The sequence below is a fragment of the Microcaecilia unicolor genome, chromosome 3 (assembly GCF_901765095.1).
Source record: "Microcaecilia unicolor chromosome 3, aMicUni1.1, whole genome shotgun sequence".
Classification (NCBI taxonomy): domain Eukaryota; kingdom Metazoa; phylum Chordata; class Amphibia; order Gymnophiona; family Siphonopidae; genus Microcaecilia; species Microcaecilia unicolor.
The window spans coordinates 93,521,856-93,535,976 of record NC_044033.1 but is presented as its reverse complement, the minus strand read 5'-3'; the positions used below and the strand labels follow the sequence as shown (position 1 = coordinate 93,535,976).

Below are 14,121 nucleotides of genomic sequence, written 5' to 3'. Positions count from 1 at the left end.
ATCATTTTTTGGTAATCGTTCCCCTACTTCCCGCCCTCTAATCCCTCCCCCCTCCCTCCCATATGTATCCTCTCTATTCCCTATTCCCCTATCCTTCCCCCCTAGCCCTCCTGTTCCCAGAACTAGTCACGCTATAACACCTGCACTCACCCACCAACATATCACACATCCCCCCCTCCCTCCTGATTCTTCCCCCAGCTTCCCCAACTTCCCCAACATACAAAACTTTATGTGTTATATCTCTAGCATCATATCTTAATTGTCTCACACTTCCATTCCTGTGTAACTCCTCCGGTGGCCAATGTTACTTAGTTCTTATATGATCAGACCCTGTAGACTTCTGACTTCTACTTCATTTCCAAGAGCCCCAAAGCAGTTTATTTAGCTCTGCCATGTCGTCATCTCCTGCAGTCAAATGGCGTCGAGACGTGCTAGGTACATCCAGAACACTGTCTTGGGCGCACTCCAAAAACACCCGCACACCCGAAATATATCTGTCCAATCTATCAAGAGTCCATCAGTCATGTTCTCAATCCAAAAGGTCAGGTCAATATTCTCCCAATCTGGTTTCCACTATAAAGCTATAATATAATCTCCAGCGTCCTCTTTTATGCCGCTGTTCCATCCTGCACATTACCTCTGCTTCATTTAAGCTCTCCATGTTGTTGTATATATTCTTTAGCTGCCTCCACCTGTTCAAAAAATTGAGTTACACCATTTATGGTGAGTCTGAGCTTGGCAGGGTATAGGAGTGCAAATTTTATCTTCTTGTTATATAACTCCGTGCATAATGGCGCGAAGGATTTCCTCTTCAATTGCACCTGATGTGAATAATCTTGGAAGCAAAGGATTTTTCTCCCTTCATAGGTAAGTGCTTGCCCACCTCGAAGCGCATCCAATATGTATTGTTTATGCCTGAAATTAAGAGTCTTTAGGATCACCACTCTTGGTCTGTTCCCTGACTGCCTCGTGGTCCCCACCCGATGGGCTCGCTCCACACAGAATTGTGATACTTTATCCTCTATATGTAAAGTCTTTGGCAGCCATCCTTCCAAGAAGTTGGGCAGATCCCTATCCAATAAGGATTCTGGTAGTCCAATCAGGCGCAGGTTATTGCGCCTGCTGCGATTCTCCAAATCATCCAATTTAACCTCCAGATCCTGCACTTTCTTTTCCAGTTCTTTGTTTAACTCCTTCTGTGCCTCCACGCTCTCCTCTACCTCTGATATGCGCTGCAGGCCTTCATCCAACTCTAAGCTCATGCTATCAATACGTTCATGAGCCTCCTCTGTGCGATCGTAAAGTTGTTGAAGCTTCTTGTCCAGCGCTGTCTCAACCGCTGCAGTTACCTCCGCGGTAATTTCTGCTAACCACGCGGATCCCACAGCTAGCTCTCCGATCTCACGCTGGTCGGCCATCTTGGCATCGGCCGGCTTAGTCTTGTCTCTCTCTCTGCGAACTGTTTTCGCCGCCATGCCGTGCCTCTGCGCCGTTTTATCGATCGCTATCGATTTCCACTTCTTTCATACACCAGACAGCGCCGTTTCTCTCCTCGGGACCGTCGAATTTGCTGATTTTTGGGCGAATGTGCGCGGAGCCTAGCTATCCAGCGTCAGCCCTGCATCATGGCGTCACGTGACCTCTACTTACAAGTTTTAATAGACAGCATAGGGTGTAAGCAGAGATGGAACACAGACAGATAAGATAGAGTAACAGAAGTTAGAGAGAAATAAGTGGGCTAACAAGAAAAAAAAATTATGCATGAAGTCAGACAAGGTGCAGGAAAACAATCTCAGCTAGAGTATATGTGGTAAGCAAGTCTTGCTACAATATGTTCAGCTGGCATTAGTCCTTGGGTGTGTGACTAACTAGTTATTTCCTTCTTCCATTATTTTTTTTTTTTAAGGTTAAGAAAGAGTTCACATGATGTTTTCACTGTGTAAGCAAAACAGGACTGTTTATGGTCATTATTTTAATCAAGTGTTTCGTTTACAAAGATCATGCGACTGTACCTGATGCGACAGCCTGTAGCATGCCTGAACCCCCACACAGCAGAACCTGAAGATGCATCGCGGGCAAATTCCAGAGGCCAGCAACTTCTGGGCAATGGGCCGATCTCTTTCCTTCAGTGGGAACATACTGTGAAACAGAGGAGAACAATGAGTGAGTGGTCTTTTCACACGTAGCACAAGAAGTCACTCATCAGTGAGCACCATTCCACCCGCCACAGCACAGTTGATCATATTGATCTTCAAATGGGACAGTCATCTTTATCTTTACTAAATTTCTTCTATACTGCTATACAGCACTACTTAATGATTGAACCAAACAGCTTACATAAAAACATTCACAAAAATACAGATTTATGTATATAAAACAAAATTAAATGATCAGATAACAAGACTACCCCTTCCGCAGATCAACACGAATCTTAAAGCACCTCTACTGGACTAAAAGTAAAAAGCCTTGTTTTTAATAGCTTCTTACATGTCTTCATATTATTCTCCTGTCGAAGCTTCCTTGGTAGATTATTCCACCAAACAAGAACCATAACACAGAACATGTTTAATCTCAGGCTCTCACCTTTCACATGCTTAACAGTTGGAACTTCCAGACTCAATCTCAAAGTCCTCTTAGGAACATGCCTTTTCAGATAATGGCAATGGCCTTTGCGGATGACTTAATGTTGGCATTGACTGACCCGCATAAATCACTCCAGCATCTGCTGCAGATTATAGATCAATATGAAGGGGTTTCAGGGTTTAAACTGTAGGAAGTCCAAAGCTCTCCTGGTCTTGCCCGAAGTTAAAGCCAACTAGGAGGGAGATTTTCCATTATCTTGGGAAGAACGGGAATTAAAGTACTTGGGAGTACTGATACCGGCAAACTTGTCTACTTTGTGTGACTGTAATAGTCAACCTCTTAATAGGGATCTTCATAGGAAATTAAACTTCTGGAGAGCTTATCCTCTTACCTTGTTGGGAAGGATGCATTTGTTTAACATGATTTTGGCACCTCGTTGGCTCTATATCTTTCAAATGCTACCTCTATTTTTGACACTGAGAGATAAAACACGTGTACACGGTTCTTTTCAAAGATATCTGTGGCAAGAGAAACTAGCACGGTTGCCTATAGCTATTACCCAGATGTCACGGGCACAGGGAGGTTTGGGCCTCTTAAATTTAAGGTATCTTACAATAGCCTGTGGAATGAGGCATATTATTGATTGGTATAGAGGCACGCAGGATTTTTCTGTAACTTCTACAGAAACCACTTTATGCTTCCTTACATTTTAGTTGTCTTCTGCACATTATGTTACAGCCTCCCCTTCCAGTTTTAAAAGACTATGGGGCTCATTTTCAAAGCACTTAGACTTACAAAGTTCCATAGATTACTGTGCTACTTTGTAAGACTAAGTGCTTTGAAAATACACCTTAAGGAGGTAGCGTTCTATTGTGGATTAAAAACTGGTTAAAAGATAGAAAACAGCGAGTAGGATTAAATGGACAGTATTCTCAATGGAGAAGGGTAGTTAGTGGGGTTCCCCAGGGGTCTGTCCTGGGACCACTGCTTTTTAACATATTTATAAATGACCTAGAGATGGAAGTAACTAGTGAGGAAATTAAATTTGGTGATGACACAAAGTTATTCAAAGTCGTTAAATTGCGAGAGGATTGTGAAAAATTACAAGAGGACCTTACGAGACTGGGTGTCTAAATGGCAGATGACGTTTAATGTGACAAGTGCAAAGTGATGCATGTGGGAAAGAAGAACCTGAATTATAGCTACGTCATGCAAGGTTCCACGTTAGGAGTCACAGACCAAGAAAAGGATCTAGGTGTCGTCACTGATGATACGCTGAAACCTTCTACTCAGTGTGCTGCTACGGCTAAGAAAGCAAATAGAATGTTAGGTATTATTAGGAAAGGAATGGAAAACAAAAATGAGGAAGTTATAATGCCTTTGTATCGCTCCATGGTGTGACAGCACCTCAAATATTGTGTTCAATTCTGGTCACCGAATCTCAAAAATGATATAGTGGAATTAGAAAATTTGCAGAGAAGGACGATGAAAATGATAAAGGGGATGGGACGACTTCCCTATGAAGAAAGGCTAAAGCGGCTAGGGCTCTTCAGCTTGGAGAAAAGGCGGCTGAGGGGAGATATGACAGAAGTCTATAAAATAATGATGTGAAGCGTCTGTTTACGCTTTCCAAAAATACTAGGACTAGGGGGCATGCGATGAAGCTACAATGTAGTAAATTTAAAACAAATCGGAGAAAATGTTTCTTCATTCAATGTGTAAACAAACTCTGGAATTCGTTGCCAGAGAATGTGGTAAAGGCGGTTAGCACAGCGGAGTTTAAAAAAGGTTTGGACAGCTTCCTAAAGGAAAAGTCCATAGACCATTATTAAAAGGACTTGGGGAAAATCCACTATTTCTGGGATAAGCAGTATAGGATGTTTTGTACTTTTTTGGGATCTTGCCAGGTATTTGTGACCTGGATTGGCCTCTGTTGGAAACAGGATGCTGGGCTTGATGGACCTTTGATCTTTCCCAGTATGGCAATACTTATGTTGCTTCAAGCTTTATGGAAAGCATGGTGGTGGGTGTGCAGAAGGCACAGATTATCAGCAAAAGTGATACCTTATCTATTGATCAGAAATAACCCGGACTTTCCACCTGGTACTGATAATGAAGCATTTAAGCAATGGGACACTAATCAGCATATTTTCAAAGCACTTAGCCTTCCAAAGTTCCATAGATTTCTATGGAACTTTGGAAGGCTAAGTGCTTTGAAAATATGCCTGTAAGGGAGTTTATTATTTGTTTCAAGTGGTAAGGAAGATGGGAAAATAAAAGCTTCAGACCTGCAACAGGAGTTCTCCACACCTGGGTTGGACTTATTTGCTTATCTATAAATTCATCATTATGTGTCTAGTCTGCCCTGGCAAGATCTTTGTGAGGATGTGCAAGAGAAACAAAACAGCTTATACTTTTGGCTCCCAACTTAAAGTTCCCTTAACTTCTCATCATAGATATCTACAAGGGACTACAGCAGAGGTAGACTATTAATGTTTAGCGAGGACATGGAATGCAGAACTTCAAATGGACTTACCTGCTGCTCAGCTGAAAGCTGCCATTACAGGGATATAGACTTTAACCTCAAATGTATCTCTCCAGGAAACGCAATATAAGTTGTAATACACCTACCGTATATATTTCACCTTGCAGGACTTACAGAGTGGGAATGAACACTGTGGACTCTTGCCTAAAATGTGATGGTGCCAATGGTACTGCCCCATCGTGCTGCAGTTTTGATATCAGGGTTGTGGTCTTGCAGAGCCAGAACTAATGTTTTATAAATATCATATTACCTCTCCAGTACCTAAGGGTATGAAGGGTTTCCTGCAGCAAGCTGTGTTTATTGCGAAAACGTCTATACTACTTTTGTGGGTAACTGCAGAGGCTCCTATCCTACAGATACTACTACTACTGCTACTGCTACTTAACATTTCTAGAGCGCTACTAGGGTTACGCAGCGCTGTACAGTTTAACAAAGAGGACAGTCCCTGCTCAGAGGAGCTTACAATCTAAAGGACAAAATGTCAAGTTGGGGCAGTCTAGATTTCTTGAATAGAGGTATAGCGGTTAGGTGCCGAAGGCGACATTGAAGAGGTGGGCTTTGAGCAAGGATTTGAAGATGGGCAGGGAGGGGGCCTGGCGTATGGGCTCCGGGAGTTTATTCCAAGCAAGGGGTGCGGCGAGGCAGAAAGGGCGGAGCCTGGAGTTGGCGGTGGTGGAGAAGGGTACTGAAAGGAGGGATTTGTCTTGAGAGCGGAGGTTACGGGTAGGAACGTAAGGGGAGATGAGGGTAGAGAGGTAAGGAGGGACTGCAGATCGAGTGCGTTTGTAGGTTAGTAGATCTGGCAAGAACAAATGATCTCACTTCTGATGATGGAAAGACTGGAAGTGCGGGACCTGTCCACAACAAGGGGAGAGATATTTCAAAATAGATGGGAACGGTTTTGGTCCACATTAATGTCCACAGCCTGCAGTAGAATTTTGAACGTATTGTAACTCTAGCTATTATGAGATGGCCAAGCGGTGTTGGGGTGGGGGTGGGGAGAGGGAGGAATGAAAACGATGGCAGAGTGAGGACACTGTCCATCTACACTGCAATTTGATAATGTTTATGTATCGTAGCACCATGCATGCAGCATAATTGTGTTGTAGATATCATGCTGTTTATTGCTCTTGCAGTTGTTTGCTTTGCCTAATAAACATGATTTAAATATCCTAATGTAACACTTAAACAAAATTTCAGAGTCCACCCCCTACCCTGTAAGCTATATCAAGCAAAAGCTCACTTGACAACAGATCCAGATAACTAAGAAGAAAATAAAAATCCTGGAATCTTTCCATCAAGAAATTAAATGAACGGTATTTAGTCCACACTGTTAAGGAGTCATAGAATAGAAATAACTCAGGAAATAATAAAACCACAGAGCAGAAACAGATCTCAAGGTACCTGACTGCCAGAACGTGCTAACTTAAGACAGGTTCCTCAGAATGAATTGTAACATCAACTCCTTCTGTAACCACTGAAAATTCAGGGTGTCGTCTACTAAGCTGCGGTAGATTTGGGCATCCCCGACCATTTTATCGAAACGAAAGATGGACGCCCATCTTGTTTCAAAAATACGGGTTTCCCCGCCCCTTCGCCAGGACGTTTTGCGAGGACGTCCTCAGCAAAACTTGGGTGTCCCTTTCAATTATGCCCCTCCGCGGAACTTTATAAGTCTAAGGTTACTATGAAACTTAGTTAGTCTAAATGCTTTGAAAATGAGCCCCTTTATCTACTCTGCTTTTGCTTTATTTTTTGCCCTGTAGATACTTTCTTAGAAACTCAGAAACATGATGGCAGATAAGGGCCAAATGCCCAATCTAGTCTGCCCATATTCAGCATCCACTATTTCCTCCTCTCCCTAAGAGATCCCACGTGCCTGTCTCACACTTTTAAATTCAGACACAGTCCTTGTCTCCACTACCTCCATCGGGAGGCTATTCCAAGCATCTATACCACCCTTTTCATGAAAAAGTATTTCCTTAAGATTACTCCTGAGCCTATAATCTCTAAACCTCATCCTCTGCCCTCTTATTCCATAGTTTCCCTTCATTTGAAAAATGCTCACCTCCTGTATATTAATGCCACAGAGATATTTTAATGTCTCTACCATATCCCCTCTCTCCCACCTTTCTTCCAGAGCACATATATTGAGGTCTATACGTTTGTCCCCATATGCTTTATGACAAAGGCCACTGACCAATTTTGTAGCTGCCCTCTAGACTGGTTCCAAGCTGTTTATATCTTTTTGAGGTGCGGTCTCCAGAATTGCACACAGTATGTAAATGGGGCCTCACCAGAGACTTTATAAGGGCACTACCTCTTTTTTTCCTGATGGCCATTTCTATTGGGGGATATACCAAATTATTATTTTTATCATTGTTATTATTAAGACATTTTTGCTTATAGATACCTTTTGGTGTAGACTTTACTTCTTTCAGGGCTTTTGAGTGTTGTTGTGAATTGTGGTGTGTCAGTCCAGTGAAATCTTGGTGCGTTTTGCCTCCCTGTCCAATGGAACCTTTGTTTATTACATTTTCCATATCCCTCTGGAGCTACTGTCAGGGATACAACGATATTACCTTATAATATATTTTTGCTTGTTAACATTTATTTCTGCAGATCAGGGATTATGAGGACTGGCTGTAAGGTCATTTTTTTCTAAATTAAGACTCCTGATGTAGGCCTCAGGGCCGAAACACAGTGCTGTGTCGAGTCGTTGATTAATAAATCTTTTAAACATAAGATTGTCCCTCTCATCTCTGGAACCCTTGGTCCATTAGCCACTTTTTCCTCCTTTACTTGTGTATCCTCATGGGACCATGGAGTTCTCCACTTCTGCAGATGTCTGTTTTAGTGGCGCTTTCCCAGAAGAAAACAAAAATCTCTGCATGTATAATACATGCTAGGTTGTCCCTATAACCAGCCCTTCCAAATGACACACTGATTACGATTTATAACAAATTACTCTACCTATGAAAAGTTATTCCATTATTATCCTTCCTGTATGTACATCCATATGCTGCACAAGCTGGTATGTTTGAAAATATAAGTGAGATTAAATAAAAATGTTTCCAACAATAAAGAACAACAACGTAAACGTAGCAGCACATAGGTTTGCTTGCTTTGTTTTGAGTGTATGCAGAACGACGGCTACGCAGGGAAAGGGAAACATACACTATCCTAAGTGGCTTCAACGTTTTGACGTCACGCCGGCTATCACTCAAACCTCTTTGCTTACACTCCACCATCACTGCAGACAAAACAAACAGAGCGCCGACTCCGAGCTACAGATGAGAGTCCGCGCTGCACGCACAACACTAGACTCATCAAACACAGTCCATTCTCTTATGAAAAGAACGTGGGGCATTGATCACGAGTTGTTGAGTTACCCAGAACGTGCATTAAACATTTCCCTGGTGTTGTAAAACACTTTCACAGGAGACAAACTAATTTTTCACCCTCGTAAAGTACATTTTTTTTCTCACCGACTAAGGTGTCATTAGGGTACCGGTTTCAGATGTTGGTTTCTACTTGAGGCCATGGGTTTGGTAGCAGCCTGCCGTAAAGTACACAACCAGCAAAGACTATGGACTTTACTGTAAAACCGTTACCACTAGACTATTCACGGCTATTCTCATCCAGCTCCTCCTAATTCTCTTAACTAGCCCTCTGAGTTTCTTCACCTGCTGTTTAACTGCCTTAGTGTGTCTCACCATCACCACCCTACCAGGCAAGCTTTTTTTTTTTTTAAAGCAGAGCCTGTTTCAAGCCCGATAGAAGCGATGGTCATAGCAAAATTACCTTACGAAGACGTACACAGCTGGAAATAAACATGCATTGACTTAAGACTGATTAATGATGTGATGCTCTGGTCAATGCTTTTCCCTGGGTGATTGATGGCTAATGGCTTGGTGGTGACGGTCGTCTATCCTGGGGGCGGGCTCTGATCTGTGACTCGGCGCTCTGTCGAAGGGGTAGGTGGGGCTCCTCTAATCGGTGATTCTGTGCTATGTCCGGGGTGAGGGGTGGACTCTGAAAGATCAGTGACTCGGCGCTCGGTTGGTTAGCCTCGGCTCAAGATGGCGTCGCAGCCTCCCCCGAAACCTTGGGAGAAGCGCCGGACTTTCGGCCCCGCAACCACTAACAGCATCCGTTCCAACTTTCAGTGAGTAAAGAATCACTTGTACGGATACGGAATCTGCGGCTGAGGTTGACGGGGGTCTTGGGGCTGAACTAATACTCACCCGTGACGGGTTTGGGTTGCTTTGCTGAGCAGCGTCTGGTAACGCTATATAAATGCTATTAGTAGTAGGTCTCCGGGCCAGGGTCTTCTGTGATAGGAAGGTTACTGGTGTTGCTTGTCTAGGTTGTTTTGTCATATCATGTATTTCCTAAGATGATGATGGAGATCATTTACAGAGCCCACAGGAGGGCCGACGCAATAAAGTGCGGTAATCTTCGTGCATAGTTGTATGGACGCACAGTGGAAGCCAGGTAGTAAGAGGGCCCTGCACTGAGCTTTAGTACGGAGCCCTAACACACGTGTGAAAGAACAAAAAATACCCATTGATGTAATGATCTGTGTGCAAGAAACATGCCTTGATGTCAGAAAACACACCAGGTACAAGCTTGTATGGTTTGCACCCAGGGGTTTCCAAACCTGCCTGGGGGAACAACAGCCAGTCAGATTTTCAGGATATCCACAATGATTATGCATTCAATCTCATAAATATTTATTTTGGATATCCTAAAAACTGACAGGTTTGGGAGTCACTGGTTTGCACTAGTGGTAGCTATATTTCGACACACAAGAAAATTGTATCAGCATCAGAGTTGCATGGGTGTATGTATATTTACATATGTGCTGGAGTGCTCTTTCATAAATACAGTATTGCAGTGCTCTTCACGTGCAGAATAGCATTCCAGCTTATGTCAAAATGCCAGTACACAGGTTTTGCAAAAACCAGTTTTGTCAATGGTCCAACATTCTACTTCCCCCTCCCTCTCCGCTATGATCTTCAAGGAAAGTAGAAAAAGTTCAGGCCCTGTATGCTCACTGGGAAAGAGAGAGGAAATGGGCATAGTAGCAGTGATAAAAGAAGAGCAAGTTAATTCTTTTCTCCTCTTTGAGAACTGCATGAGAACCCTGGGGCCATGCTCAAAGGTTTATGGTAGAGTCCTTGTACTGTGAAATTAGCACAGAAATATTTGCTGTGGCATTCTTAAACTAACGACATGCAGATTAGTTCTACGTTAAAATCAAACACATTCTGCAGCCCCTTACTCCCTATCCAGCACCTCTTCCTGTCACCCCAAACATATCCCTGGTGTCTAGCTGCACCTACCCTGCTCTCAGCTGCACCTACCCTGCTCTCACATGAGTCCCAAAAAAGCTGTGGTAGTCTAGTGGTCCCTTCCCCCACAAATTCCCTGATAGTCTAGTAGGCCCACCAAGCCTGAGGCCCTGAAACCCCAGCGATTCCCACTTGCTCCTACCTCTGAACACCTCGCTCTGTGTGGTGCATCCTGAGATGCTCTGGGCAGGGCCTGTTACTATGTAAGGAATAAATTCTATAAAGAATACTAAAATTCAGGCACTAAAATAATATGCACTGAGTAGTATTTTATAATGGCATCTGGACACCCAGATTCTGTTACAGATGACTAGCAAAAATTGTAGCTGTGCAACTAAATTTAGGCATGACCACTTATTCCATCTCTTTAGTTGGTGTAGATGTGCTCTCCTAAATGTTGGCACTTAGGGCCCAGCTTAGACTATTCTATAAGTTTTGCATGTGTATGACTTGCCCATGCCCCTCCCATGTCAACACCCCTTTGCTGTGGTGCACTATAGAAGTAAAGCAAGGTTAGAGGTGGCTCATGCTTTGATATTTATCACCAGTTGAGTGCCAAATTAGCACCTATTAACTGCATTACGCATGTAACTGGTGCTTTTTATAATAGGGTGCCCACTTGCGCACCCTTTATAGATTGAGAGGTTTTAACCCTCTGTTGCCTCAGGTACAAAATTAAGCCATCAGGGGACAGGGAAATATCTAATGTACCTGAATGTAACTCACCTTGAGCTGAATCCCAATTAGCAAACAAATTAAACTGCTACAGGATTCTATTTTGCAGTGTACAGCTTCTGTCCTTTGGTGTATATTTTCTAACAGACGTTCTTTAACGGTACAGCAAATCAGTGTTTAGCAGTTTCATTGCCACAGATAACTAGCATGGTACTTTTTCTGGTTCAATCAGAGTTTAGAGTCATTAGTGCAGGAAAGGCATAGAAACTGAGTGGATGATACAGCACAAGCAGGAGAAATGATGTTTCCCAGGGTTAATCCAATAAACTCCTGTTTTAAATTTTTTGCATCTGAGTGTTTTTCAATGTTATTGGTTAAAACCTCTAGAAGCCCTGTTTATATAAGACACTGCTGCTTTAAAATAGCCTGATTGAATAAAATATTCCCTGACATTTACTCTTTTGGCTTACCCTAGTACAAAAGATAATATTTTTTAAAAATATTTATTTACAAAATCTTGATACACTGCAAATCACACACTTTTTTTTCTCTCCCTCACCCCCCCTTTCCATTTCTCTTACCGCTTTCATATTCTAATGATATTTTATTTTCTGTGAACTGCATAGTACCATTGATGGCTCCCTTCAAGATATATCAAGTGTTGCAAAATAAATAAATAATATCCATCAAAGTGAAATGTAACTCAGAAGGGGAGACCCTTGTAGAGAGCGGAGCATGCCTGGATGAATGCGTTTATAAACATCTTGAGAAACTGAAAGTGAACAAAGCTATGGGGCCAGGTGGAATACATCCCAGGATATTGAGAGAGTTCACAGAAGTCCTGGTGGGACCTCTTAAGGATTTATTTAATGGATCATTTATTTAATAGATCTTTAGAGACAGGAGAAGTTTCCCAGGACTAGAGACGAGCTGATATGTGGTTCCTCTTCACAAGAGTGGAGACAGGGAAGAAGTGGGAAACTACAGGCTGGCAAGCCTCACATCAATGGTAGGAAAAATAATGGAGTCGCTGTTGAAGGAAAAGATAATTAACTTCCTAGAAGCCAACGGGTTACAGGATACGAGGCAACACGGATTTACCAAAGGAAAATCCTGCCAAACGAATCTGATTGACTTTTTTGACTGGGTAACCAAAGAATTGGATGAAGTACACGCTGTAGATATGTTATCTTCCTGGATTTCAGCAAAGCCTTTCATACAGTCCCTCACAGAAGACTCATGAATAAGCTGAGAGGACTGAACTTAGGACCCAAAGTGGTGAACTGGATTGGAAACTGGTTGACCGACAGGCGGCAGAGGGTGGTGGTAAATGGAATCCACTTGGAGGAAAGAAAGGTGAGTAGTGGAGTGCCTCAGTGGTCGTTGTTGGGACTGATTCTGTTTAATATATTTGTGAAAGACATTGCTAAAGGGTTAAAAGGAAAAGTGTGCCTTTTTGTAGATGACACGAAGGTAGCCAATAGAGTGGATACTCTGGAGGGAATAGAAACTGTAAGAAGGGATCTCCAAACATTAGAAGAATGGTCAAGGGTCTGTTCTGTTACTGTACTTAAGGCTTTCAAGAACATTAGAGACCTGTATATGCATCAAGAATATGATACTATTAGGAGTAAAATGTAAACCTGTGAAAATATTCCGTCCAGCGATGATCTCCGTCAGTTCTTTGAATTTGCATTTACCATGATAGCAGTCTTGAAGTATCCCTACCCAGCAATCTTTATGAGCTATTTCTCTGCTAATTCATTGGAGGCTGCATGTTCTAGAATTCTGAAGCATTCTGACTACATTAGCGGTTTGCGAGATCTTGTTGGGCTGCTTTACAATACAACTGGAGAAACAAGTTGTTGTATATAAACAGTTCATAAAATGTGGACCAGACAGCATCATGTGGGATTATCAAGCTTGCACCGAACTAAACTTGGAAGTAACAATGTCACTGACCTGTTCCCCAACTTACCTTTCACGGACTCTATACGAGAGCAGTACTGTTCCTCTAAGTGGTATGTCAAATTCTGGGGCAGTGACCTTAAATCTAAATTCAGCATTATCTTTTCAAATGGAGACATGGATCCCTGGGCCGGTGGTGGTGTTAAAGAGTTACCTGACCTCATCACTAATTGGAATCTACATCAAATGAGCAGGTCAGCAGCTTGATCTGAGAGGGTCCAATGAAGCTGATCCAGAATGTGTCACAGCGGCTTGCAGAGAAGCAGTACACATCTTCGCCAAATGGGTGAAAAGTGCTATGGTTGAAACAGCCTGGGAAACACTAACAGGCATGTTTGCAGGTCAGTTAGAAAACACAGATTCAACTAACCCTTAATGTCATATATTTTAGCCCTAAGGAGTAAACACTGCACCTTAAGTCACAAACAAAAAGATTTTTCCCTGGAGTTTATGCCCCAACATCACAAAAGTAGCACATCTTCAGTAACATTTTTAGTAACCTATGAACAGTTTTGTATGCACTCTCACTGCAAAGGTAATGAAAATTAACCTGACAGAAACTTGATTGTACCTGGTCCTCAAGATTAATGAAAGCTACCCACAAGACAAGATAATCCAATACAATTTATGTATTGTTTAAAAACAATAACGCCAAGAAGTGCAGAGTGATGCATCTGGGGTGTAGAAATCCAAAAGAGATATACCGAATAGGAGGAGAGAGAGTGGTAAGCTGGGCTTAGGAGAGTGATCTTGGGGTGATGTCCGATTTGCTGAAGGAACAATGTGATAAGGCGCTGTCAGTTGCCAGAAGGATGCTAGGCTGCTTAGAGAGGGGTATAACCAGTAGAAGAAAGGATGTGTTATGCTCTTCTACAAATCGTTGGTGAGGCCCCACTTAAAAGTATTGTGTTCAGTTTTGATGCCATATCTTATGAAGGATGTAAAAAGTCTTGAAGCGGTTCAGAGAAAAGCGACGAAAATGGTATGGAATTT

General features: G+C 42.5%; 2 protein-coding genes across 3 annotated transcripts in view; one reads left to right on the top strand and one right to left on the bottom strand.

Moving 5' to 3' along the window:
* PUS10 (pseudouridine synthase 10) overlaps positions 1 to 9,056 on the bottom strand; it is a 112,342-nt gene extending 103,286 nt beyond the window's left edge. Inside the window, exons 1-2 of one of the 2 annotated variants that reach the window (XM_030196185.1) lie at positions 8,933 to 9,056; positions 2,013 to 2,139 (exon numbers count right to left, since the gene is read on the bottom strand). In XM_030196185.1, coding sequence (XP_030052045.1) covers positions 2,013 to 2,138 — 126 coding nt within the window. In that variant the 5' untranslated portion in view covers position 2,139; positions 8,933 to 9,056. Of the gene's footprint in view, positions 1 to 2,012; positions 2,140 to 8,616; positions 8,694 to 8,932 lie in introns of those variants that run through there. The other variant, XM_030196186.1, reaches the window with a different exon arrangement.
* A 79-nt stretch (positions 9,057 to 9,135) lies between these two features.
* The window catches only part of PEX13 (peroxisomal biogenesis factor 13), a 28,676-nt gene continuing 23,690 nt past the window's right edge, over positions 9,136 to 14,121 (top strand). Inside the window, exon 1 of the mRNA XM_030196187.1 lies at positions 9,136 to 9,296. Coding sequence (XP_030052047.1) covers positions 9,211 to 9,296 — 86 coding nt within the window. The 5' untranslated portion in view covers positions 9,136 to 9,210. The remainder of the gene's footprint in view (positions 9,297 to 14,121) is intronic.